The sequence below is a fragment of the Scardinius erythrophthalmus genome (assembly GCF_964197995.2).
Source record: "Scardinius erythrophthalmus genome assembly, chromosome: 3".
Lineage (NCBI taxonomy): Eukaryota > Metazoa > Chordata > Actinopteri > Cypriniformes > Leuciscidae > Scardinius > Scardinius erythrophthalmus.
In genome coordinates, this window is record NC_138223.1 from 40,751,828 (window position 1) to 40,777,827 (window position 26,000).

A 26,000-nucleotide genomic window follows, 5' to 3' on the forward strand; every position below is an offset into this window, starting at 1 on the left:
AAGATTAGACACTCTCAGCATATGCAAAAAAAAAAAAAATCCTAAAGCACTCACAGCAGGTCTGTTTCTCAGCAGCTGAAATCACCATGGCCATTAAAGCTCTTTCATAAAGCAGTAGATGAAACATAGTTAGTTTCATTCAGTTAACAGATAAAAAAGAAATTCAGATTTATTAAACTGAGAGGGGATCATTTTACAGCAAATGACTCTCAGCACAATATACAACCAACATGTTTTCAATTAGTTTCAGACTAATATTAAGTGATAATAGATTACATTGAGTATGATGTTAAACTGAAAATGCTGGGAAAAAATTGACCTGAAACTTGATAAAGTAGAGTAGAATAATTCAGTTTCTGCTTTCTGTGTCTCAGCTTCAGTGCACTAGTTCGCATGCACAATTTCGACGGCACAGAAAAACGACAAATCAAGGCACCAATAACTTCTATGAGCTGGTATACCTGATATGGGTCTAGAAGAAAACCTCGATATAAACGGAGCGACGAGGCTCACGTTTTTCAGTGTACTTCTTTCAATGCCTGTGACATTGTCTGCAAGAGTTTCTGGATTAATGTAAACCAAAGACTTGATCAGATTTATAAACTGATGCCAACAAATGTGCGTTTCATCTCTATAACAAAAAGTTTCATTATGATCATGATTTTGCTATGTTGTTTCAGGACTAGGGCTGGGTGATACAACTTATGAAATAATATCATATAAATCATACATTTTATAATATGAGATTACTGACATTATTCCGTTTATATATTGACATTTATTTATTTCAGTAGCACTTTACAATAAGGTTCCATTTGTTAACATTATTTAACATGAACTAGCTAATAAAAAATACTTCTAAAGCATTTCAATTGCATTATTAATATTAAAAGTTGTATCTGTATATATTATTTAAATGACGTGAACTAACAATGAACAGTTTTTATTCAATGTTAACAAAGATTAACAAATACTGTAACAAATTTATGGCTCATTGTTAATGTTATTTAATGTATTAACTAATGTCAACTAATGGGACCTTATTGTAAAGTGTTGCCATTTATTTTATATATATATATATAAAATTATTGTAAATATTATATATACTGTATATATCACCTAGCCCTATCTACGACCAACAAATATGCTGATCCAGGATCACATCCTACTTGCCGAGATCATGATAAATCTACGTTATGCAACTTTTTACCTGCCATAACGTTAGTGGTTCTAAAAATGAAAGTATGCAGGAAAAATTCTCTATTTGTGTCATTGGTTTATTATGCTGTAACCACTGCTGACAGAACATCAGCTGCACGTGGGCCACATATACAGGCTTCTGTCTTAGGGCTGAATCTAGCTGCAATTGGTTCTTCTCTTTATAATATACGATGAAAAAGACACCTGTCTGGATGCTGGTCACACCCCTAAGTCATTTATCTTGTCAGTAAGTACAAAAAAATTAGTAAAACTACTGTAAATTCCAAAGAGCTAATGTGTAGCTGCTCAATAAAAAACTAAATGCCAATGCAAAGATGCATGACAACTCAAAACTGATATCGGTTGGCTTGTTTTGATGCTTTTCACACGTTCACTCACTCACCAAGAGCGTCTCAGAAATATCAGAAACCAGCTCAGAATTATAAGAACTAAAACCAGTTGAATCCCATCGAAACATAATGACTGAAGGGCGCTTATCACGTTCTCATAAAGTCCTTCACGTGTCAGCGGGTTTCTGTCAGATGTAGTACTGGTGGGCTGCCAGGCTGTCCATGAAGGGGCGAACCAGATTGTCCGTGGAGAAGTAGAAGACCAGGCCGAAGGTGATGGAGATGGGAAGAGCCGGCAGAGCCTTCTTGAAGATGGCCAGCAGGAGGAGCGTCAGGCACAGTCCCTACAAAACAACCACAGCAACTTTCTCAAGTTATCTGACTGCTCCAGATTCACCAAATTAAACTATTAATCCTAGTGAGCCATCTAAATCACTAGATCTAGTGCCCTACTAAGGCATCTTTCACTGGTATGGAACATTCAACACAGGCAGACACTCCAAATGTTTGATGGGAACACGTTGTACAGCTAACAACATGCACTCGATACATAGCACACACAAATAATGTGTATGACAGTCAATATTTAATTAGAATACACTTTTTTATCAATACTTTAAGTACTGATTAAATTATAAATATTAGAAAAAATTATAATATAATCAGTGCTCTGATTAAATTATAAATATTAGAAAAAATATAATATAACCAGTGCTGATTAATCGTGATTAATCGCATCTAACATAAAAGTTTGTAAATATATAATGCGTGTGTATATACATATATATATCAATTATATTATATTTTGAATTATTTTTATCAAACCAAGGCAGACTTGAGACTTAAAAAACAATTAAAAAATCGTATCGATCCCAAACTTTAGAACAGTAGTGAACATTAGTTGTGAAGCTCACGGTCTAGTTGAAATACTCACGATGAGAATGGCCACGAAACAGGCCAGTGTGGTGTTCCAGTCTCCTCCGGTGGCCGCCGCCTTTCCCACCAGGACACTGTAGAAGATGAAGTCTCCGAGACCCAGCTTTATCCCTCCTGTGTCAAAGTCAACCAACAGGCATTAGAAAGAACAATCGTTAAACCTGTTTGTAAAGCTTCCCTAGGGCATTTTTTTTACTAGGTCACCTCACTGTCATTAGTAATTTAGTTCATATGAGCCCTATTTACATGTTTTGTAACCAAGAATATGATCTGTATGACACCACTTACGGTCTTCCTCAAGGTCCTCTTCTGCCGAATACCTCCGGCTCCCTCCCTGAACCACATCGTCCTCTGACTCCACCCCTTCCTGTGCCCTGGCTCCGCCCTCGCCACGCTGCCTTACATTAGCTGGGAAGACAACAACCGCTTATTAGCCATTATCTAGGTTACAAGATATTATACTGTACTTTCTACACAAAGCCTTTTAAAACGTACTAAAATACTAGTAAAGTGCTTGTAAAGAACTAAATCACCTGAATCTGGATTACTAACATCAGCCATTCCAACCATCCAAACCATGGCAGCTGAGAAAGAGAAGCTTTTATTAGTGCATGACTCATCTTGACCGGACTTAAATGGAGCACACATGTGGAAATAGAAACTGGCTTAAATTTCAAAACTGGGATCATTTCTATAGGACATACATGAATAGATGAGCGCAGGGAAAATTGGCTCGTTTCTTTCTTGAGCGGTCTCAACCAGCATCCTCAACGGGCCTTTCGGACACAGCACCGCTATCAGATCTGGAAAAACAAACACACGCCATTACTGATACTATCATGTGCGCCAATCACACAGATATGAGCATTTTCAGTGATTAAAAGTCAAGTTTGCGATTTCTGAGTCACTGTTGCAAAAAAAAGAGCTGGCTTTGGAAAACGGCGTTTTGTTTATTACAGAAATTCTGCTCTGTACCTTTAAGAACTGAAATTTTAACTTAAAGGAATAGTCCACCCAAAAATGGAAATTCTGTCATAATTTATGCACTCTCATGTCATTCCAAACCTGTATGCATTTCTTTCTCATGCAGACCATAAAAATATGTATTTTGTTTGAAGAATGTTGATAGACACACGGTTTCAGTTCCCATTGACTTCCATTGGATGGACAAGATACAATGGAAGTCAATGGGAACCAAAATTATTCTTCAAAATATTCCTTTTCCACAGAAGAAAGAAAGTAATACTGGTTTGGAACGACATGATGACAGGATTTATCTTCGGGTGAACTATCCCTTTAAATAAATAATTCTATATCTCAGTATAGAAAGAGACGGAGAAGTTGAAGAACAAACGATGGTTCGAGGGCTGTCAATCAATCTTTAGGGAAACGTACCATATATGGAGATGGCTCCCAGAATGACCCATGCCGACCATTCGGGCAGGTATTTGATGAAGATGAGAGCCATGAGGGCGCTGATGACGATGAGGTACGCCTGCTGGAGCCGTAACGGCCCTTTCCAGTGGATGCAGATCATTCCCACAACGCCAAAATTCCAGATGATCATCACTAACGTTGGGTAGTCCATGGCGACGTTATATGTTTTGAACACCTCTCTGAAAAGCAAAGGGTTTGGCGAAAGTATTACACATTTAAATCAACTCAAACCAAACTATTGATTTTCTTCTTCTTCCTTATTTTTCTGCCCTAAAAGTGATTGGGCGTCTCAGAGACCGTAAAACGTAAAGACCCCAAAACTGGCAGGATGGTCCCAGTCGTGCACCGCTACTCAGGAGCACAGACACATGCCCATCCAACACTAGGTGGCGCTATAATAATAAGGCAATTTGCATTTTGGATCACAACTTTGGAACCCAAAGGGCTAGAAACAAAATTCCCCCAGGAACATTGAGTCAAGCCCAACAAAATATCCGCCATTTTGAATTTTCCTAAAAACCTACTTTTTTTAACTTCTCCTAAGCTGTTGGTCCGATCTGCTCCAAAATAGGCATACAGCAGCTAGGGGCAGTGCTAGCAAAAAGTTTATTAAAGTTATCAAAAGAATTTTGATTCGTCTAAGCATTGTAAAGTTACAAGGTAATTAATTGGTCAGGTAACCTCCATTTTTACAAGTTGACCTATATGTGCTGAACGCAATGTCCAAACTTAACGAAACTTAACACACAAAGATAACAGGACTTTCTGAGGATGCACACCAATTTTTGTAAAAATCCGCCAATAGGGGGCGCTACAACTAAAAAAAACATTATAAAGCCGCAACCGTATGATCAATGTCGTCGAAAATTGGTATGCATCTTCTTTGGTGGGCGTCCTAACATATCTTATAATATCGGTGCATTCACAGCATGTCGTAATTACCGTAACGATTCTGAACTGTGAAAAGCCTTCACATGCTTGTAATTACAACGTGTAAACTCATAACTATCTGAGACATACGACTTGTACCATGTGGCCGGCCGCTGTACCACCTGACCACTACAGATTTAAGGTCTGTTCGACTTGAACACAGACCGATCAGCGTATGACATCAAAGTACAGCAAGAGCAAACATGCCGTGAATGACTCGGATACTCAAAAAATCATGGCCAGCAGCCAATCATATTTCAGCGGCTAATGCTAATGCGAAAGAAGCAAAAAACGTGACCATGATTATTCGTGCAGCGTTATCGAAAGGCTAAAAATATAGAGATATAATTTTGTTCAGCTATGTTGCCAAACATTGACACATCCTGCTGTATGAGATGGGTTACATACAGTAGCAATATGATAAGAAAGCAAATCTCAGCAGAATCTCACCCCAGATACATGAAGCTGAACCAGAAGAGCAACATCAGTGAAGACAGAATCAGCCAGCCTTGAATAAACTGCACACACAGAGAAAATAAACACCTCTCTGAAGATACAGCAACGATTGTTAGTCTCATGAAGTCACAATCAAAAGCACAGAACTTCATAGTGTTATAGTGTTTCAGTAATAAAGAGGATCTCACTTTATAGCAGCGATACTTGTAAAGCACCACCAGTATTATCGTCATGAAGACAATGACACTGATCATGACGATCATGTTGAGGAACGAGTTCAGGAGCCTCTGACCAACAGAGTTCGGATCCTCTTCGAACGGAGTGTAGATGCTGCAAAACACGACTTTCCTTCATAAAATTCTGCTTCATTTTAAAGGATTAATTCAAAAATGAAAAATCTGTCCTTTATTCATCCTTAAATCTGTTACTTTTTTTGTGACACATCCTGCAGTAAGACATCAGTTACAATATGATAAGAACACGAATATTATAATATATATTTAATACAAAAAGAAAGCATTAATAAAAGAATTTAAACTTTTCATTGTATAATGAACAAAATATCAGTAAAATATCGGTATAAGCCAATAATAGCATTTCTTTCAAATTACTTTTATACGTATTTGCCTAAATCAGTTAATATTGGATGCAGATATTTTTTCAGTGGCTAAGATCACTAAATCATTAAGTTTTGCATGCTTTTTAATGCTCACCAATTTTAATATTATGGCATACAACCACAAAATGGCTGATATTATAATATAATTTAAATATTTAAAAAAAATATATATATATTTTTTTATATTTGTAAAATGTTAAAAAAGAGGAAATATTCATGTTGAAATCTATTTTTGAATAAAAATCTTTTTTTTTAAATATAAAAAAACACTTTCAAAAATTTAAAAAGAGAAAATATACCTTTGTGTTTAATTTTTTCTCTATTTGAAATATTTAAAAAAAAAATACTTTAAAAAAAAATTTAAGAATTTTTTTAAAAAGAGAGGAAATCCAGTTCCATGGAAAAATAACAACATACAGGTCTAGACCATGAGGGTGAATAGACAGTATTTTCATTTTTTGCTGAACTTTAAAGTAACAAAACCCATACAGCCGCTGTCCGCTCTTCTCCGTGTAGAAACTGACGGACTTGATTGTTGCCACGACGACCACCATGCAGAGCGTGACGGGGATGAAGAGCATGATGACGTGCTTAGCGCCGTATTTAAGGGTCAGCTCCTCTTCCTCTCCATCAGGAGTGGCCACTCTCTCTCTCTCCACTGCCACTGGCACGTGCTCGTCCAAGCCTGAGGTGACCGGACGCCGCTGCGGAAAATTAAAGGTGCGGATGAGAAAAATGGGATTTGCTGATGCAGATATACACATTTTATAGACAATAACTATGAGCATAATCATGCAAATATCTAGTTCAGTCATGAAACTCAAGAGGGCGCAGGCTGATCGGTGCAACCTGCAAGTAGGGGTGGGCGATATGGCAAAAATATCATATCACGATTGTTTTTTGCATGTTGGTTTTACTATTTTGCAAGAGACTGAGAATTACAGCCAAACTAATGTCCCTATTTTAAAAACAAAGCCTTATAAGGTAACAAAATATTAAATAAAAAGAATGGCAGACATTTAAACCAAAGTGTCATTAATTTCTTTGTTATTAAAAGATAAAAACAAAGATACACATTACATATACACAAATATACAAATGAAATAGTGCTTTATTTTTTCAGCTACAGTAGGTGTATTTAACAGAAGCATTCAAGAAAGAAAGAAAATGAACAAATATATAAAAATAAAACACTACATAGACTTATACATTGATACTTATTAAAGCTACTATTAAAGTTCTCAGAGCAGTGAGTGATTTTCTCTTTGTTTTTGTTGTTTTATTAACATTAAAGTGATAGTTCCCCCAAAAATTTAAATTGTCATCATTTACAAAGACCAACACGGACACCGACACGGAAAAATGTGACAATATCATTACAAATGAAAATAACCGGCACAGACATGGACACCCCGGCATGGACACCGGCACCGGCACCGAGTTATCATGACTGAAATTAGATGCAAATTAAAATCTTTCTCAATTTTGGCACACTTCAAGTTTAGTTCTTTGAGCTAGCATGTCCACTGTAATAAAAAGCCTACACTTACTCGTTTAGTGTCTGTTTCCTCTGGCAGAGACATATCATTATCTTGGTTGTACGAGGGGAGGGTTGGGCTTTCGGACTGGACCAGAGCGGACCTCTCGTTGTAAGAGTCCTCTTCACTGTCCGAGGAATTCATGAAGAGAATGTGACCGAAGCCAAATGCCCAGAGCTGAAAGATGCATCACACCAGATTAATACAATTGACAGCCCTCAATAACCATAAAAACCACAGTAATACCATAGTTTTTTGTTTTCTTGTGGAACTCAGCATTATGGTAATACCATACTGTATTTAAGCATCATGGTATATGAATAAGATATTATAAAAGAGTCAAGATTTTTTTATTTGTCACATAAACAGGAAAATTATTGTACTTTTCATTACATAACGCACAATATTTCAGTAACAATATCAGTACAGGTCAATAATAGCATTTCTTAAAATGTTATTATTATATGTATCTGCCTAAATTGGTTATAATAGGAAGCGGGTACTATCAGGGCTTATTTATTTATTTTAAATATATATATTACAATATTTTCTGTGGCTAAAATGCTAATGTAAAGGCAATGATCAATAAACCGGGCTGATATTATAAATTTATATAAAAAAAAGACAAATTTTCCTTTAAAAATCTTCTATAGAAACAAGTCAATTGTAAGTCAGTAACAGATATGGTGCTGACATATCATGTTTCCCTAGTGGCCTTACTTTATAGATGAAATATTAAAGATTGGAGCTTCAGTGTGAACAATTTTATACAACAGGCAGAGGAATATAGATTTACAATATCCATCTGTATCGGCTACATTTCTATATCGTTGCATCTCTAATTATTATTATATATTGTGATATGAAATTCCCATCATGAAAGTATCACAATACTTCTGTAAGTGGATTGTGCCTTTAAAAACACCGAAAACATGGATCTTTAAAAAGAGGAAGTTTATCTCTGGGACAAATATATGCGTTTCCCCCAGTTTTAATTACTTCTACAGCCCTACTCTTATTTATTAATATAATGCCATGTATTAATAATGTTCCGCAGATTAAAGCAATCATCATGATCCATGATTTCCCAACGTCTCCTATTAATGTGTCTGGAAACCCAGTTCCTCCACAATTCTAAAATAAAATAACATCTGCCGAATCGTACAGGTGAGAAGAATGAAATACCTTTAATGTGACGGTATTTATTTACATGAAGGATGATCCAGCAGTGTGATTTGCAGGAGGACTCCGTCAAAACATTGCGAATTCCAATGAGGAAGTGATGCCGATCAGCTGATCCTCACTGCCCCACGTGACGTCACGTCACGTCACCTGACCACGTTCGTGTCAACAAGATAACTCACTCTAAATGGCTCTAGTCTCAACAAGTCACATTTTATTTTATTTTATTTTATTTTATGTGTGGTCGGAATTTTAGTTGTCTCAATATTTGGCCCAACTAATTATTCATAGTCAGTCCATTAACTATATTATATGTGTCAATACTAATAAGAACAAGACAAGAACAAACCTACAAGGTAGGTTACGTCGTAAACTTAATCTAATATTCTGCATGGAAAATTACATTCAGAAACAAACGTGCGCTAATTGCCAACATAAATGTCATCTGTTTTTGAATAAATTAAATGACACATTCATTATATATTCAAAAAAGTTTGCTGAAACCCTTTAATTTTTGTTATTTTATAGTTTATAGTTCTTATTATTATTAGCAGTAATAGTATTTTGCTTTTTATCATTCTGTGGTCTGTGACATTAAATATTTATTTATTTGTAATATGTTTTACCCAATTTTAAATGGTCATTGGAGAAGAGTCTGGTTACATTCTGGCAAAAAAAAAAAAATTGCATTTCTAACAGGATTAAAGAGGTATTATATAAATGCTACCTCTGATATATCACTGATAGAGACACACGCGGTTTATGTGGTAAGCATAGGCCTATATAGGAAGAATCTGTTATCAACAATTTAATTTCAACTAGTAAAAACTATAATTCTTGATATCTGTAATTGTATTTTCACTAGTGAAATGTCACCATAGGCTGCCATTCAAAATCCATTGTTGATATCAAGAATTGATTTCTTACTTGTTGAAATTCCAATTTCACTTATCATGTTAATTTCTGGTATCATGAATGTGATTGTTACTAGTAAGAAAGGCATTTTAGATATCTGAAATAATATTGCTATCAGAAATACATTTTCAGTTATCAAAAATGAAAAATTTTACTAGTAGCAATTCAATTGTTGATATCAAGAATAGACATTTCAACTAGTGACAATTGAATTATTGATATCAGTAATTTGCATTTTTACTAGTAACAATGTAATTATTGATATCAAAAATTATATTTCTGCTAGTTAGAAATCAATTCTTGATATCAACAATTGACTTTGAATGGCAGCCTATGGTGACATTTCACTAGTGAAAATATAATTACAGATATCAACAATTACATTTTTGATACCAAGAATTCAATTGTTGATATCAAGAAAGTAAATTGTTGATATCAAAAATGTAATTCTTGATATCAACAATTCATATCCCGGAAATTAATAAAAGTTCAAACGGCTTGCCATAGGTACCCTTTAAAAAAGTACACATTTGTACTATATTTACCCCTAAAAGATGCATATTAGTACCTTAAGGCCTGGTATCATAGACAGGGCTTAGATTAAGCCAGGATAGTTTAATTAGAACATTTAAGTAGCTTTTAGTTTTAGAAAAAAAATTACTGGTGTGCAAAAACAATGCACAAAAGACAAAACAATGGCAGTGACATATTTCAAGATATTCATTGTAAGTTGCTTTCAGTTAAAACAGCTCAAACATGTATTTTAGTCTGAGACTAGCTTAAGCCTTGTCTGTGAAACTGGGCGTATGTAAGAGTGCTAAATTGTACATATTTTGAAAGTGTAAGGGTACTGCCCCAGTGAGTCACTCCATGATTCCAGATGTTTATCTGCTCTTGTACATTTCAGGCACAAACGGTATAGAGCCAATGAAATGTGGTGGGAGGAACTCAAGGGTTTTACACAAGGGTGGTTTCAAAACCATCAGAAGAACACACTGTGCACTGAGAAACATAACAGAAGAAGCAATGATTTGCCAGGAAAACACTATTCACTATTGCAGCTGGGTTTTTGTAGTCGGTGGATTGCTTTACTTCCTGCGGCAAATGACCACGCACACGCCGTACGGACGTTACGTGGACACTAAATCCCCCGGGATGATGGTCCCAGCCAGGGTGGGCTGGTTTATTCAGGAGCTTCCATCATTCCTTGTTCCTGTGCTCTTTTTTCTGACAACAGAAAGTTTGCCTGGGATAGGAAGACATTTACTGCTCTGGACCTTTTGCTTGCACTACTTTCAAAGGTAATAACATTTCACATATAGATTAGCAATACCTTAACAAGCATTACATTTTAATACTGACAAGGAACTTGAGTGTTCTAGAGAAGCACAGCTGAGTTTTGCCAGTATGTTACTGAAACTTAATCTAGACACAGTTTCAGTTAAACAGGACTGTATGCGTGCTTGTTGCCGATATCAGATAAGCTATTACGTAACTAGTTTTGATTTTGTTTTGAGTTTTGGAATAGGAAAGTGAGTGGTGCATGAAGTATAATCTCTATCAGAGTCTTTACGTCCATAACAAGATGTAAGATGCACTGAAATAATATATTATGAAAAAATATTATAATTAGGGGACACCTGCCAGTTGATATTATAACAGTCAGGCAATTGAAAATAGCTGTTCACTGACTGCATTCACACTTGAGTTAAGATTGTCCATCTTCAGCAGTGATTATGATTCATATATCTTGCTCTAGTCAGTATGATTTGATCATAATTTGATTTAAACCGGCATACCAACTCAATAAAATGGGGCAAATGAAAAAAATGAAGTCATGAGAGCCTGCACAAATGTACTTTGTACTTCAAACTAAGTGCAAACTCTCAAACACACTACTTTAGCATAGTAAAGTACAGTTACTCAAGTTCATTAAACCTGGTGTACTTTTGGTGTACAGGCAGAAATTGTTTCTTTTTCAGTTAAGGTTCAGCTCAGTTCAGTGGAATGAACAGGAAGGAAAACTGTTTTGTAACAGCCTGTCAATAGTCGACTGGCTTCTTCTCATAACCGAGCAACAGTGCACGTCAACGAAGGCAAATATCACGTTCACATCTTTTTGTTACTCGTGAAGCAATTGAACCACTGCTGCTTTTACATGAAGATGGACGTGATTAATAAATCATTTATTTTTTAGAAAATCGAATGCATATCCTCACTGACTTAACCAGCTGGAAATATAAAAATTGTTCATCCTGATTTGAGCTGAAGAAGCAACATTTAAGATACCATTGTTGTCATATTTTATTGCTCAACCGCCAGTATGTTACTTAAACATAATCCAGACACCGTTTAAGTTTCAAGGAATAGTTCACCCAAAAATGAAAATTCTGTCATCATTTACTCTCCCTCAAGTAGTGGAGCGGCTAAGTGATATAATCGTTCAGTTTATGATAAAATTGGCATGAGCAGTCTCCATGGGTCACTTAACAAGAAAATTTTAAGATTTTTCATTTAAATTGCTCCACTAAGGTGGTGGCCAAGATTTTTCATTTCAATTGCTCCACTAAGGTGGTGGCCATCTTGAAAAATGGCCGCCATCTTGAAATTTCAAGTAGCTGTAGGTGGCTTATTGTCAAGTGACCCACAGAGACTGCTCATGCCAATTTTCATGCTTGTATCACCAAACAAACCACTATATCACTTAACTGCTCCACTAAGGTGTCGGGCATCTTGAAAAATGGCCGCCATCTTGAAATTTCAAGTGGCTCGGACAATTTTCTTGTCAAGCGACCCATGGAGACTGCTCATGCCAATTTTCACGCTTGTATCATAAACTGAACGATTCTGCCAAACATAAGCACTTAGCCGCTCCACTAAAGTTGTTCCAAACCTGTATGACTTTCTTTCTTCTGCTGAACACAAAAGAAGATATTTTGAAGAAAGTCGGTAACCAAACGACTGATGGACCCCATTGACTTCCATAGTAGGAAAAAAAAATACTATGGATGTCAATGGGGACCAGCAACTGTTTAATTACCAACCTTCTTTAAAATATCTTCTTTTGTGTTCAGCAGAAGAAAGAAACTCATACAGGTTTGGAACAACTTGAGGGAGAGTAAATGATGACAGAATTTTCATTTTTGGGTGAACTATCCCTTTAAAGGGATAGTTCACTTTGAAAATAAATTTTGGTATGTTTTAGCTTACCTCAAGGGCATCCAAGATGTAGGTGTCTTTTTTTCCGCAGTAGTTTCAATTTGGATATTTTTAGGTCAAACCGTTCTTGTCTGTCAGTCATATAATGCAGGTCGATGGTCACTGTATCAAAACACAAGCACAGAGTCCAAATTAAAACAATTCCCCATCGTCCAAATTAAACAATTCCCCATCGTAAGTACACATTGATGGCCTAAGACACGAAACGAGCGGTTTGTGTGAGAAAATGAACAGTATTTATATCGTTTTTACCTCTTGTAACACAGCACACGTCCAAATGATCGAGATGGTCCTCAATGCAGAGCATAAAATCCAGGGGGAGGAGTTGGATAAAATCCAACTCCTCCCACCTTACATATACCTAAACCTACCCGTCTCCACCCCCTGATCCCTAAACCCACCCCTAAACCTACCGATCTCCACCCCTAAACCTACCAATCTCCACCCCTTATATAAGATCCGACTCCTCCCCTCGGATCTTGTGTACTGCATTGAGGTGCTACTGGAGAGATCTGACGGCGCGGGCGGGTATAGATATATACATAGATGTCGCCTTGGCTACGGTTTCGTTCCAATGAACTGCAGTAGCAAAGGCGACATCTAGTGTATACATCTATACCCGCTCGCGGGCGGGTATAGATATATACACTAGATGTCGCTTGGCTACGGTTTCGTTCCAATGAACTGCAGTAGCCAAGGCGACATCTATGTATATATCTATACCCGCCCGCGCCGTCAGATCATTTAGACGTGTGCTGTTTTCAAGACATAACAACGATATAAATACTGTTCGTTTTCTCACACAAACCGCTCGTTTCGTGTCTTAGGCCATCAATGTGTACTTACGATGGGGAATTGTTTAATTTGGACGATGGGGAATTGTTTTAATTTGGACTCTGTGCTTGTGTTTTGATACAGTGACCATCGACCTGCATTATATGACTGACAGACAAGAACGGTTTGACCTAAAAATATCCAAATTGAAACTACTGCGGAAACAAAGACACCTACATCTTGGATGCCCTTGGCTTGAGGTAAGCTAAAACATATCAAAAATTAATTTCAAAGTGAACTATCCCTTTAACAGGATTGTACTTGCATTCAGTTAAACAGGACTGTACTCTCATGCTTACTGCTGTTGGAAACTCTTTCCTTCTTCAAAGCAGAGACCAGGAGACGTTGGGATCGCGTTCAAGCAAAAGTTATTCTTTATTGAGGACTTCGCTGTGCGTTGCTGCAGTTCGTCCAACAGTCTAACTGAGTTCTATACAGTATACACTGTAAAAAATAATTCTGTGGCTTAGTAAATATTACAGAAATTTTTAACTTTATTAACTTAATAAAATCTCTGTATATCGTTTACTTGATTGTTTGAGTTAAACATACCAAAATAATTGAGTAAAAATCCAACAGTTAATTTTATCTAAAATTTACAGATATATTTAAGTTTTTTTCAATAAAATAATTTAGTATTTGACTAACCAATTATTTCTTTATAATATACTTAATATATATGTGAAATTTCTATCAAAATATTTGAGAATGTTTAATTAAACTGATCTGTTTCAAGAAACAAAAAAATTACTTAATTCAAATCAATATTATTAATATATTTAACACGCTCTTAAAATTGAGTAAGTTTACTCAATTAAAACAATGCCCCCCCTCCCCTCCCCCACCCTCTGACGTGACGACAACTCGACGGTTGGAGTGAGCGCGGGCTGTTTGAACTCTCCAGTCTCCAGAACAACAGCTCTCTTCTCAGCGTCGCAGATTTGGTGCATTTTCACTGTGAAATTCAGGTTGGTGTATGTTTTATTTTATCTATAAAATCATTACGGTGCTTTAAATCATATTTAATGCAAAACAACATACAGAGGCGTAATTCGACACCTAAACGAGACAGAGCCGCGTTTGTCTTTTTGCGTGATTGAAACGCTTTGCATAAACACATGACTTTCATAATGATAATGAATATAATTATTATCATTTGGATGATAAAATGTCCTCAGAACTATCACTTTTTGTTTATTGGCAGGTTATGTCAGTCACTCGCAGTATATTTCGGCTGTGCTTCAGACAGTGACTGTGAGTGAAACGCAGGACGGCGGTATGAAGTTCAAAGTTCACCCGCAGAGCACGAGTCTGTCTCCGGCACGAGGACCAGCGCAGATTCGGTGGATATTGGATAACAGAGTGGTTGATTACACTTGAATTAGGCTACCTGAATGTTTAAATATTTCATTTTTACTTGTTAATTAAGTTTAAATGCAGGCAATATTCTATACATGAAAAAACAGTCTAAAATGTGCTGTATTGCTACTCATTGAAAATAAAGGCCAATGTAATGTATACTGGTGGTTGTCTGGAGTACTATTTTACAAAGCTTTAGAGAAAATAAAAAAGTTAATATTACTCATTAATAAAAACAGTTAATATTACTCATAAATATTGTTTTTTTAATGTTTAAATGTTAAATTATTTCTACTCAATTTTATTTGTTAATGTACCAGATGCAGTTACTCAGATGTACTTAATTTTTTTACTTGCATTTACTCAATTCATACAGTATATTTCATTGATTTCACAGCTTTAAAATTTACTCAATTTTTTTGAGTGTAAAAATGTTTCACCAATAAAATTGAGTAAATAATAGTTAAACTTTTTACAGTGTAGTTTTTTATACATTTACAAGGAGGAGGGACTTTTGGAGGTGGAGACAAAACCAAACAAAGCATGCAAATGTAGGGATGAATCTTTCAGTGATTTGATTCGATCAAGCGAAAACCGGTTAGGCAGGTTATCTGGCTGCTCAACAATTCGGCCCAGGCCCAATCAGCATAACACTATCATTTAAAATGCATAGACGCTAATCCCACCAGCCTGAGTCAAACTTGGACTCCAAGAGCCATTAAAGACAATAAAGAGAAAACAGGAATTGCAACTTTGCTGAGTAGAATCATTCGTGTGGTATCATCATTTTAACCTTAAATGCTAAATACAATATTCTTCACCGTGATGTTATGTAAGGAAGCATGTATTCCACACTGCCAACATATCTATTTTTAGCCACATTTCTGCCGAGGTCTTATTTACAGGAAATGCCACCATGCTTATCAAATCAAATCTCTAAACATAAGAAATCACTTTTTCGGGCGACTGTTTGATCACACTCTTTGCTGTTCTGCAGGACCTTTGTGTTTTCCTTACTGACCAAAGGCAGGCCGTCCCCTCTGCACATTGTGTTGAGTGCGGTCATCTTCTGCTCTGTGAATGGCTTTCTGCAGGGTCACTACATGCTCCACTGCACTCAGTACCACTCCGAATGGCACAGAGACACACGCTTCATTACTGGTACTGGTGCTAATAATAGACCATTAGATCTTTTGGTCACACTTTATATTAAGTGTCTTTGACTACTATGTAATAATGTTTCAATTAGTCTTTTAATACAAAGCATTTATTGTGTAAATGCATGTTTTTACATTGTACTTGTTTTTTTAAATACGTGCAATTATGTCTTTTAATTAATTACACTGTTGACCCTTCCTTTGACCCACACTTAAACCTCCCAACCTGTCACCCACCTCAATAGCAGCACCTAATATAAAGTGTGACTGATCTTTTTGGTCAACTACGTGATTCATTTGAATGGATTTAATTATTGCTGCTGTTTCATTGGTTATAATTAATCATAAAAACACTCAATTGAAATGAATGTTCCTTCCAGGTGTGTTGATGTTTTTCTCTGGAATGGCCATCAACATCCACAGCGACTATATTTTACGAAACCTGAGGAAACCAGGAGAGCTCAGCTATAAAATCCCTAGGGGTCAGTATTTGATTATGATTTATGAATAAATGTGTGGGGAAAAGTACAAAAAAGAAAAAGAAAAAATATATTTAAGGAGAACTTGGTAACTTTTTTAACTTAATAAACTGTCTAGAAATCATTTGGATGGTTAAACAACCTGTTCTGGTTATATTGGTGACTTTCCCCGCTCCCCCCAGCGTTCCCAGGCGGAAAACCAACCTTGCAACTTGGGGACTACCGTCCCGGCAAGATAGAAATTGGAAGTCTCGTGAGAAGCGAGAACGAGAACGAGCGCGAAACACGAATTGCTTTACGGCAATTCGACATAAACACACACGCATGTATGATGTATTACCAGATTACCCACCTCGGTAGACATAGCTCCACATGATACAGTTGGCTTCATAGACATAATATACATAGACGCCCTATTGGCCGCTGGATCGTACGTCAACGGCGCCGCCATACTGCGGAGGGCAACTTTCCCATACCTCTCATAACGAGAATTGAGAAAAATGCCTATTTCGTGTGCTGCTTGGGGCTTTACAAATCGCCACACAATTGAAAACAGGTCTCAGGGAATTACCTTTCTCAAGCAAAACTGAAAATTTGTTTCTGGTTGCATTTCATTTACTATTTTTATTTTCAGAGGAGAAAGGCCACGAAATTTAAAAATACTACTGTTATTGTGTCACGAAGTGTAGTTTTAAGAGTTTTTCAGTCCACAATGTAGTTGTTTAAAGCTCAAATTTGTGGTTTATATATAAAGATAGCGCCTTTTTAAAAATGTTATCTGACGGTTTCGGAGTTGTGAGATCCAGCGATCCCCGCGGGCGTTCAGCGCTCATGTACCCCGCCGAGAACAGCCTTGCCTCGGCTATAGTGCATGTCGTACACCGCTTCTGAGTTCTGACGTTCGTCGCTGTCAGTCTAGTGAGAATAATTCGTCTTGTGTTTATCTAACGGGCGATCTTTGGTTTCATTAATCTATAATTTGTTCCTTGGCAGATTGTTTTGGCTGAGGGCAAAGTGAAGTTTCATAACTTAATATATTTAGGCTATTATAACAGTGTAGCCTGCTGTATGTTTGACTGGATCGTTTACTTTATTTCTTGATTTGTATAGCTTCTTATACCTTTTAAAAACTGAAATTTAACAAAAAGAGACAGGGTTGCGTCATTTTATTTTATATAGCCTATGTAATAATATTTTAAAATGTATATATTTACATTATTTATTATTGTTATTATAATAATATACCACTTACAATTATCAATCTATTATAGTTATGCTGTCAAATTATTTTACTATTCATAGTAACTATTTAACCTATTATTTTTTATTGTCTATATTCTGTAATTGATATTTCATATTCTACTGCTATTATTATAGTATACATAAACTATATGCTATTATCAATATATTATTATTATTATTATATTAGTACTTATGATATTATATAATTATACTTTTCATTACTATTTTATTTACTGTATACTGTTTGTTTATTTTATTGACTAAACTATTTACTATTAGCCTACCTCTCACTTTATCTTATATTTACTATTTGCATTGCACTGTAGTTGTACCATATCATATTACCATAAATGATCCATCAGTTATCTTTGTTATTGCTAAAATCGGGTCAATGACAGAATATGCTTTTCCCACAATAAGAAACTTTATTTAATTTAATGTGAAAATTAAATTATATCTCAGTATGGGGGTGTTCACAATTCTTATCCAAGAATGAAAAGCTAAATACATGACAAGCCAGAGCTTTGGCCATTCCTTATTAAAAAAAATAAAATAAAATATAAGTCTATCTATCGAGAGTTTAACTAACTACAGATGGAACTTTTTTTGTACACCACATACAAACCACCGAAATCGGTTGATAAATGTAATTTTTTTTGGTTTTTATACAGAAAAACCGCAGCTCAGCAGTTTACTTGCATTTGATTACAGCGCAGTCTTGCCCTCCACAAAATGGCGGACGCGTTGACGTATCGCAGCAACGTTCCAAAGCGGCCAATAGGGCGTCTATGTATATTATGTCTATGGTTGGCTTGCCTTGCTCCGATCAAAACAAACACACATGAGCAGCGGTAGAGAGGGGGAGGAGGCCGCCGCAAGTGAGTTTTTTACGACCGTGTTGTGAAATATACGCCCCCCCACAGCTGTAGGGGGAGCTCGTGGGGAAAACATGCGACAACAAAAGGGAAAATCAGCGAAGAAGTAACTAGAGTTCGCTAGAGTTGCCGAGTTCTCCTTTAAATATAATTAAAACTTAATTGCATGAGTTATATATAATATTATAATATATATATAAATGATAATAATTTGATTATATATATATATATATATATATATATATATATATATATATTATTTTATATATACATGTACCGTATATAAAATAATAGATAATAGAATATGATTATAAAATAATATATTATATAAAATATATATAAATTGTTATAAATTCAAATTAATAAATTATATTATAAAATAGCCATGTATTATATATATTATTAGTATTTTATATATATAATAAAAAAAAAAAATATATATATATATATATAGTTATTGTTATAAATGAATAAATTATATTTCCTATAAAATAAATATAGTCATGTATTATATATATTATTTTATATTATATATATATATATATATATATATATATATATATATATATATATATAATAGAATAGAAATATAGTTATAAAAGAATATCTACTATATTATATAGTATAAAATTATATAAATACATATATAATATAAATGTGTGCATATTATATTGTATATGTGTGTAGTGGTAGGTATAAATACATTACTATACATATACTATACACTATTTTAATGTGCCTTTTTACACGTTACATGTATTTACTATAGTAATAACCATAAATTACATGCAACTAACCCTAAACCAAACCCTAATCCTACCCTAACCCTATAGTAAGTACATGTACATTAATATTACTCAGTACTTAAATGTATAATTACACTGTAACATGGACACCTTAAAATAAAGTGTAACCAATATAATTTATAGCATAAAGACAATTCATATTTTTTTTTCAAATCTCAAAAATATATAAATACATATACTTATATATATGAGATTTATCTGAGTGGGATTAAACCTCCTCATTTCTTTATTCAATTGTACACTAAATATTTGTTGTGTTATCTCTAGGAGGAATGTTTGAGTTGGTCTCCGGCGCAAACTTCTTTGGGGAGATCGTTGAATGGTGCGGATACGCTGTGGCCAGCTGGTCCTTTCCTGCGTTCTCCTTCGCTCTGTTCACCGTCTGCTCCATTGGGCCTCGAGCCTACCATCATCACAGGTGCTCCTCCAACCCCAAAACTCTCCTCCGAAATGCTGCCTTTTAAAGATATCTACTTTTGATTCTAGAAATGTATTATTATTTATTTGAACTATTGATTATACTATTTATTTATAAACATAATTCATTCAAAACCAAAAAGTACTGATAAAAAGTTTCATTTAAGTATTATACTTAATGGGATACATGAGTACATGACATTATCTTAGCAACATTTAAATGGTGTTTGACTTCTTAAGTCAATCCAGAATCCAGCCCACAAAGTTACATTAATGGATTATAGTAAAGGGTTTATGTCTTTATCTTATGCTAACAACCTGGAAGTAAATGCCTACTTGTCTTCTTCACAGGTATTACTTGGAGAAATTTAAAGATTACCCCAAATCAAGAAAGGCTGTGATCCCTTTTCTGCTGTAACAGTCGGCGGCCATAAACATTTTATAAAGAGAAAAAAACGACAAAGTTTAAATAAGAACTGCACGTGCTGATGTTGTTACCGCATGTCCTGCTCACACACACAAACACCACCCAAGGGGACATTTCTGAAGGTTTGTATTTATTATTTTTAAATACACCATTAAAAACCTGTTTACATCTGTACACAGTGGTCATTTCTATACATATTCCCATTTGAGCATGGACTTGTCATAAAACTATTCATCAGTCATAAATGATTATGACATCGGTCATGTGTCATTGGTGCTCAAACATGAAACGCAAACCGAGCAAATCTGCCGTTCAAAGTCCACTGAAGTGAAGCGTTTCACTGAACGCGGTCGATACACACCACTATTGTTTTCCCCTTGGTAAATGCTTCATGGCGATGGATTAGAATTAAAACTGAATTACTTTCAAATGATTTCCATATATGTGTGCATCAGAAACAGAGTGTGTAATTTGAATTTGTCACCAGACAGACAACAACAAATCACTGTGATAAACCACACCTATGACCACTCAAATGCATGTAAAATTTGCTGTCACTCCTCTGAAGCCGACTTGCTTTTGATCTGCCGTTCTGTGCGCACCGAACTCTTCATCGCCTTCTGCAGGAGCCATGTGCTAAAATGGATGCCAGCAAATGCACCGCCGGCGACCCAAAACCAGTTCTTCCTCAGCCAGCTCTGGTTCCTCATCTTCTCGGTCCTCAAGGGGAGGTGCAGCTCAGGACCTGCAAATGCAAGTGAGAAAGTTAGGAAAGAAAAAGCTGATATCTGAGATGTGGTGGATCAAGAGATTCGCATAATGGATGTGCAGACGACAAATCAGCAGCACATGCGTGATGATATCATGATAATATGGAGAAAAACCTCTGAGGAATGTTTCTAGCACCTTGTTGAATCTGTGCCATGAAGAGTTAAGGCAGTTCTGAAGGCAAAAGTGGGTCCAACCCGGTACTAGCAAGGTGTACCTAATAAAGTGGCCAGTGAGAGTGTGTGTGTGTGTGTGTGTGTGTGTGTGTGTGTGTGTGTGTGTGTGTGTGTGTGTGTGTGTGATGTTTGGACACAGAGAAGTGCCATCATAAAAATTGCACACTCTACACTTTGACCAAAACTGTCATTATCAAGAAAATCCTGTTATCTTCACAGATAAGATTAAACACACACACATTTCATCAGAGGAAAGATCAGTGTGTGATCTCATTCTATTGTAAACGATTAGAAATAGTGACATGAACCCAAGTGCCTGATAACAGATTGCACACACTTATCTATGAGCCAGTTAAAATGAATTCTGTCATCGTTTACTCGCTCATTTCTTTCCAAACCTCTATGAATTTATTACTTGAATGGAAAACCAAATGACAGTTCAATGACAGTTCCAGCTCAAGGTTGAAGTGACAGAAAAGCCTCTCAGGGAGAGTAAATAATGACAGAACTTTCATTTTGAGGTGAATTACTCTCAGTTAAAGTAAAACCTTTCCCACCTTGAGCAGCAGCTGCAGTTACTCCTTGGCTTTGCTCTCTCTCTTTCTACTCTTCTCGGGCAGAGGAGGCAGGGGAGGCGGGGACGGGTCGATGTAGGACACGATGCCCGGCTCGGGAATATAGTCCTCCCTGCTCTTCTTCAGCAGTGGATTGGATTTGATCGAGTACCAGCCCCAGTGAACCAAGCCAAGGCCAGAGCCCATAACAATCAGGACTTTATAGTTATCCCAAAAGCTCCGGAGCTTACTCATGTCTATAGACACCAAAACACATGAAACGCATGAATAAACTAATGCCAGACCCGTGGGAAGAGATGGTTATAGGCAGTTGACATCACATCACATCCACTGCAGTTCAAAAGAGACGGGTCTCTCCTCCTCTATGGGAGTTATTCCTCTCATACACTTCAGACGCAGTAATACTGTGTACCGGTCTAGTTTATTACTTTGACATGTTTAGAAGTAAATACGCTGGTTGTTAAATTAAATATCTGTATACGATGAAGTGTTAAATGTGTAAGTTACATGATTATATAAATTTCTCACTCACCTTCAACTTTTTGCTTCACGTCGCCACCATTTTGGGTCCTGGCGATGGAGGCTTAGGTAGCCGATGACTGTCCTGCCTAAAAATAATAGTAGGAAAATTCCCCGTTGAAGGTAAATATGTTAATGCAACGCAAGCATTGAAATGATTTTATTGTTTATTGATTTTTTAATTGAATTGTTTTAATTATTACAGTAATGTAAAATCTATCGATTAAAGTATTTTTCCTAGGAAGCATCCTTAAAGTTGCTTTTACATCGCTCACTTGGGGGTTTGTATTATTATTTGTAAAAAAAAAAAAAAAAAAGTTACTTAAGGAAAATGATAAAATAATCACTTTTCTTAGCAGGTGACTTTATTATTATAATACTGGGTTTGATTTATTTACGAACAAAATGCAGGCTGTGTTCGAAATGGACCCCTATAGCCTATACCCTAATGCACTATTACCTACATTAGCATGCATGATGCAGGATTGAATAAGTGCACTCGAATAATGTTCACTAATGGCTGTCCCCTCAAATAGGGCCCTATTTAAGGGTATATGGGGGCAATTTAGGACACAGCCATAGATTTGTTGAAGTCCCCATGTGGTGAAAATCAAGCTTTTAATGTTTATTATAGTATCCTTTAAGACAAACCAACCGCAAAGTCATAAGTCAACACCATTGCTGAGTATTTTCTCATTAAAACTGCAGTGGACCAAAGACGGGTTTGAAAAAACACGGTTTGAAATCGCTGGTGTTTCTGACGTCACAAACTACCTTGTAACCAATCAGGTCAACGAGTGGATCTCTGAGCTGGTGTGGGTGTGCCATTTTAGTGATCAAAGACAAGTTTTAAAGGGATAGTTCACTTTGAAATTAAATTTTGGTATGTTTTAGCTTACCTCAAGGGCATCCAAGATGTAGGTGTCTTTTTTTCCGCATTAGTTTCAATTTTGATATTTTTAGGTCAAACCGTTCTTGTCTGTCAGTCATTTAATGCAGGTCTATATGGTTACTGTCTCAAAGAGCATGCACAGAGTCCAAATTAAAATCAATTCCCCGTCGTCCAAATTAAACAATTCCCCATTGGTTCAAAAGAAAATCAATCAAACAGGTTTTCATTTGAGAAAAAAACGTAACGTCTATAAAGCACCAGCAGAGGGAGCTACTCACATATAGTAAAGCATGTAAGCGATCACAGGATTGAAAAAGCGATGAGCAATAGTTCGCACGGGAATACTAGTGAACTGCATACAACATATTATGCAGTGAATAATGTGTTTCGTGTTATTGTGTGTATAATTATTTTAATTTTAAGTTAGTCAAAGCCAAAACTGTTGCTTTGACATTACTCTTCACAATCTTGTTCCACTGCATAGATGTTCCAAAAACATCTATCAAATGTAATGTTGTTCTGACATTCATGTATTATAGTCTGTGAAGTTTCTTTTATAATGCCAGGAATGTGCAGCATCTGGGTCTTATCTGTTTAAAGACACTAATGATAGGGTGTGGAGCTTTCGGAGGATTTGATACTCCAACATTAAATGCAAGATCTTTCCACAGAGTTCCGTTCCACTGACATGACTGTAGGAATTACAGGAAAACTCAGTTGCAACTGATGCTCTTATAACGTGTAGGAACATCTTCAAGCAGCTCTTTCATGTAGCCTACAACAACAGCTGATACTAACAGTTTTGGTAAACATTTTCCGAATGTTCCCGGAATATTTGGAAAAGATCTACGTGAAGATTCACCATACAAATCACAACGTATGTGTTTGGGAATGACGTGAGAAAATAATGACAGAATTTTCATTTTTGGGTGAACTCTTCCATTAATGCTTCCATAAATCCAATTCTCTGGAAATATCCTTCACAATACAGCATTCCCACTCATTTCGACACCAGGCTTACTCTGTAATTAGCCTGTGTGGTAAACAAGCTATTGTTAAAACAAGCCAACATCTCTGCAGTTCCCATGAGAATTTGCCCTCACATACACTGTAACTCCACAAGTAATCCCCCAAAGAGCATGCCAGGTTCCCCCACAGTGAGTGTGTGTGTGTGTGTGTGTGTGTGTGTGTGTGTGTGTGTGTGTGTGTGTGTGTGTGTGTGTGTGTGTGTGTGTGTGCGTGTGTGAGTGTGTGTGTGTGTGTGTGTGTGTGTGTGTGTGTGTGTGTGTGTCAAGACAACTTCTATAGGCCTACTAGATCACTATAAGACGCTAAATAAAGATTAATGAGAGGGAGTGTCTGTCTCAGTTTTGGTTTGTAGTCTTTATTCACGTCTCAGATTCACAGAAACAGACAGTAGTAATAGATCACGACAAAGTCACATCACAGAAAACATGTGTCATACTCATTCCCTGTATTAGGGTGATTGTTTATTTCCATCTCTCCTCAAACAGTTGCCAGTGTTCCCATGCAGTGAGGAGACTGGGAAAGAGAAATGGCAGGTTTTGAAGGAATGACAGAACAGTTTAAACTGGCTAAAAAGCTCAGGGCTATATGGCAGTCATCACACACACACACACACACACACACACACACACACACACACACACACATATGCGCGCACAGGCACACACACGTAGTTAGTGTGGGAAACTTTTACAGTGTGAAACTTTTACTGTGTTTACAGGGTGTTACACCCCCCCCCCCCACACACACACACACAAGCACATGGTAATCCACCAATCAGCACCCATTCTCTCTGGGCTTGTGCAGACACAGAGGTCTTGTTTACTCCTATTGACAACAATTACATTTTTCAATTTACATATATTTTATTTTTTCACTTTGGAAGCCTCATTTCCGCTACACAAGAAAAAAAAAATTCTGATTTCGAGGCTTTTGGGTCTTTCAACATCAGACACCTTCTCCCAGGAGACCCGGCCGGGGTTGATCAGGCCCCAGTGACAACAGCCCACGGCTCAGCTCTCTTAAGCCACCTAATGGCTGTTTCTGCAGCTTTATATGGATTTGATGGCTTATATTCTCTTTGCCGCCCCAGTGACCCACAGATAGCTAAAGTCTCCACCAGATCCTGGTACTTTGCATGTTTCCGCTCGAACGAATGCCTCTTCCATCCGCTCTTCCCAGGATACTGTAAGCTCCAGCATGATCGGCTGTTTTGTGGCCTCAGAGCTAATGATCATGTGTGGCCGGAGTCATGTTATTGCAGCGTGCGGTGTGAACTTCAACCGTTTTCCCAGGTCAACTTTCAACAGAAGCAAGTTAGAGGAGGCCCAACCTTGTTTTAGCATGTACCTGGTGTTTCTCTCCAGCGTTCACAAAATGGATGGACTTTATGGGGGCACAGTGGTTTTTGCTGGTATTTATGGCCTTAGCTATATGCTATCAGTAACTGCCCCGAGCACCTGGTAACGGCCTTCCCGCAAGGCCTTTTTGCAGTCGCTGAGAAGATGTTTCAATGAGCCTTACCCTGGACACAGGGAGCAGGAGGGTGTTTTGCTCTTGCCCCAGACATGGAGGTTTGCTGGACTTGGTCATACACAGCCTGGACAAGGAACTTGACATGAAAGTAGTCTGCCTGCATGATGTTTGTCCAGGTGATCTTGCACTG

General features: G+C 36.6%; 3 protein-coding genes across 3 annotated transcripts; 1 reads left to right on the plus strand and 2 right to left on the minus strand.

Annotated features, from left to right (window-relative positions):
* Nucleotides 1–1,258: 1,258 nt before the first annotated feature.
* psen2 (presenilin 2) lies at nt 1,259–8,771 on the minus strand. The gene is made up of 11 exons (XM_081361713.1): nt 8,652–8,771; nt 7,479–7,643; nt 6,418–6,632; nt 5,498–5,639; nt 5,304–5,371; nt 3,882–4,102; nt 3,191–3,289; nt 3,020–3,070; nt 2,775–2,894; nt 2,485–2,600; nt 1,259–1,894 (listed from the first exon to the last, which is right to left on the minus strand). Exons 2-11 carry the CDS (start codon nt 7,608–7,610, stop codon nt 1,739–1,741), a joined length of 1,320 nt encoding a protein of 439 aa, XP_081217839.1. The 5' UTR covers nt 7,611–7,643; nt 8,652–8,771; the 3' UTR covers nt 1,259–1,738.
* Nucleotides 8,772–8,796: 25 nt separating this feature from the next.
* Nucleotides 8,797–20,551, plus strand: srd5a2a (steroid-5-alpha-reductase, alpha polypeptide 2a). Its single transcript, XM_081361716.1, has 6 exons — nt 8,797–9,004; nt 10,471–10,864; nt 15,973–16,136; nt 16,513–16,614; nt 19,802–19,952; nt 20,303–20,551. Exons 2-6 carry the CDS (start codon nt 10,491–10,493, stop codon nt 20,367–20,369), a joined length of 858 nt encoding a protein of 285 aa, XP_081217842.1. The 5' UTR covers nt 8,797–9,004; nt 10,471–10,490; the 3' UTR covers nt 20,370–20,551.
* Nucleotides 20,097–22,473, minus strand: LOC308688581 (uncharacterized protein). The gene is made up of 3 exons (XM_081361719.1): nt 22,430–22,473; nt 21,880–22,133; nt 20,097–21,123 (listed from the first exon to the last, which is right to left on the minus strand). The coding sequence occupies exon 2, from the start codon at nt 22,129–22,131 to the stop codon at nt 21,898–21,900; it is 234 nt and encodes a 77-aa protein (XP_081217845.1). The 5' UTR covers nt 22,132–22,133; nt 22,430–22,473; the 3' UTR covers nt 20,097–21,123; nt 21,880–21,897.
* Nucleotides 22,474–26,000: the final 3,527 nt, after the last annotated feature.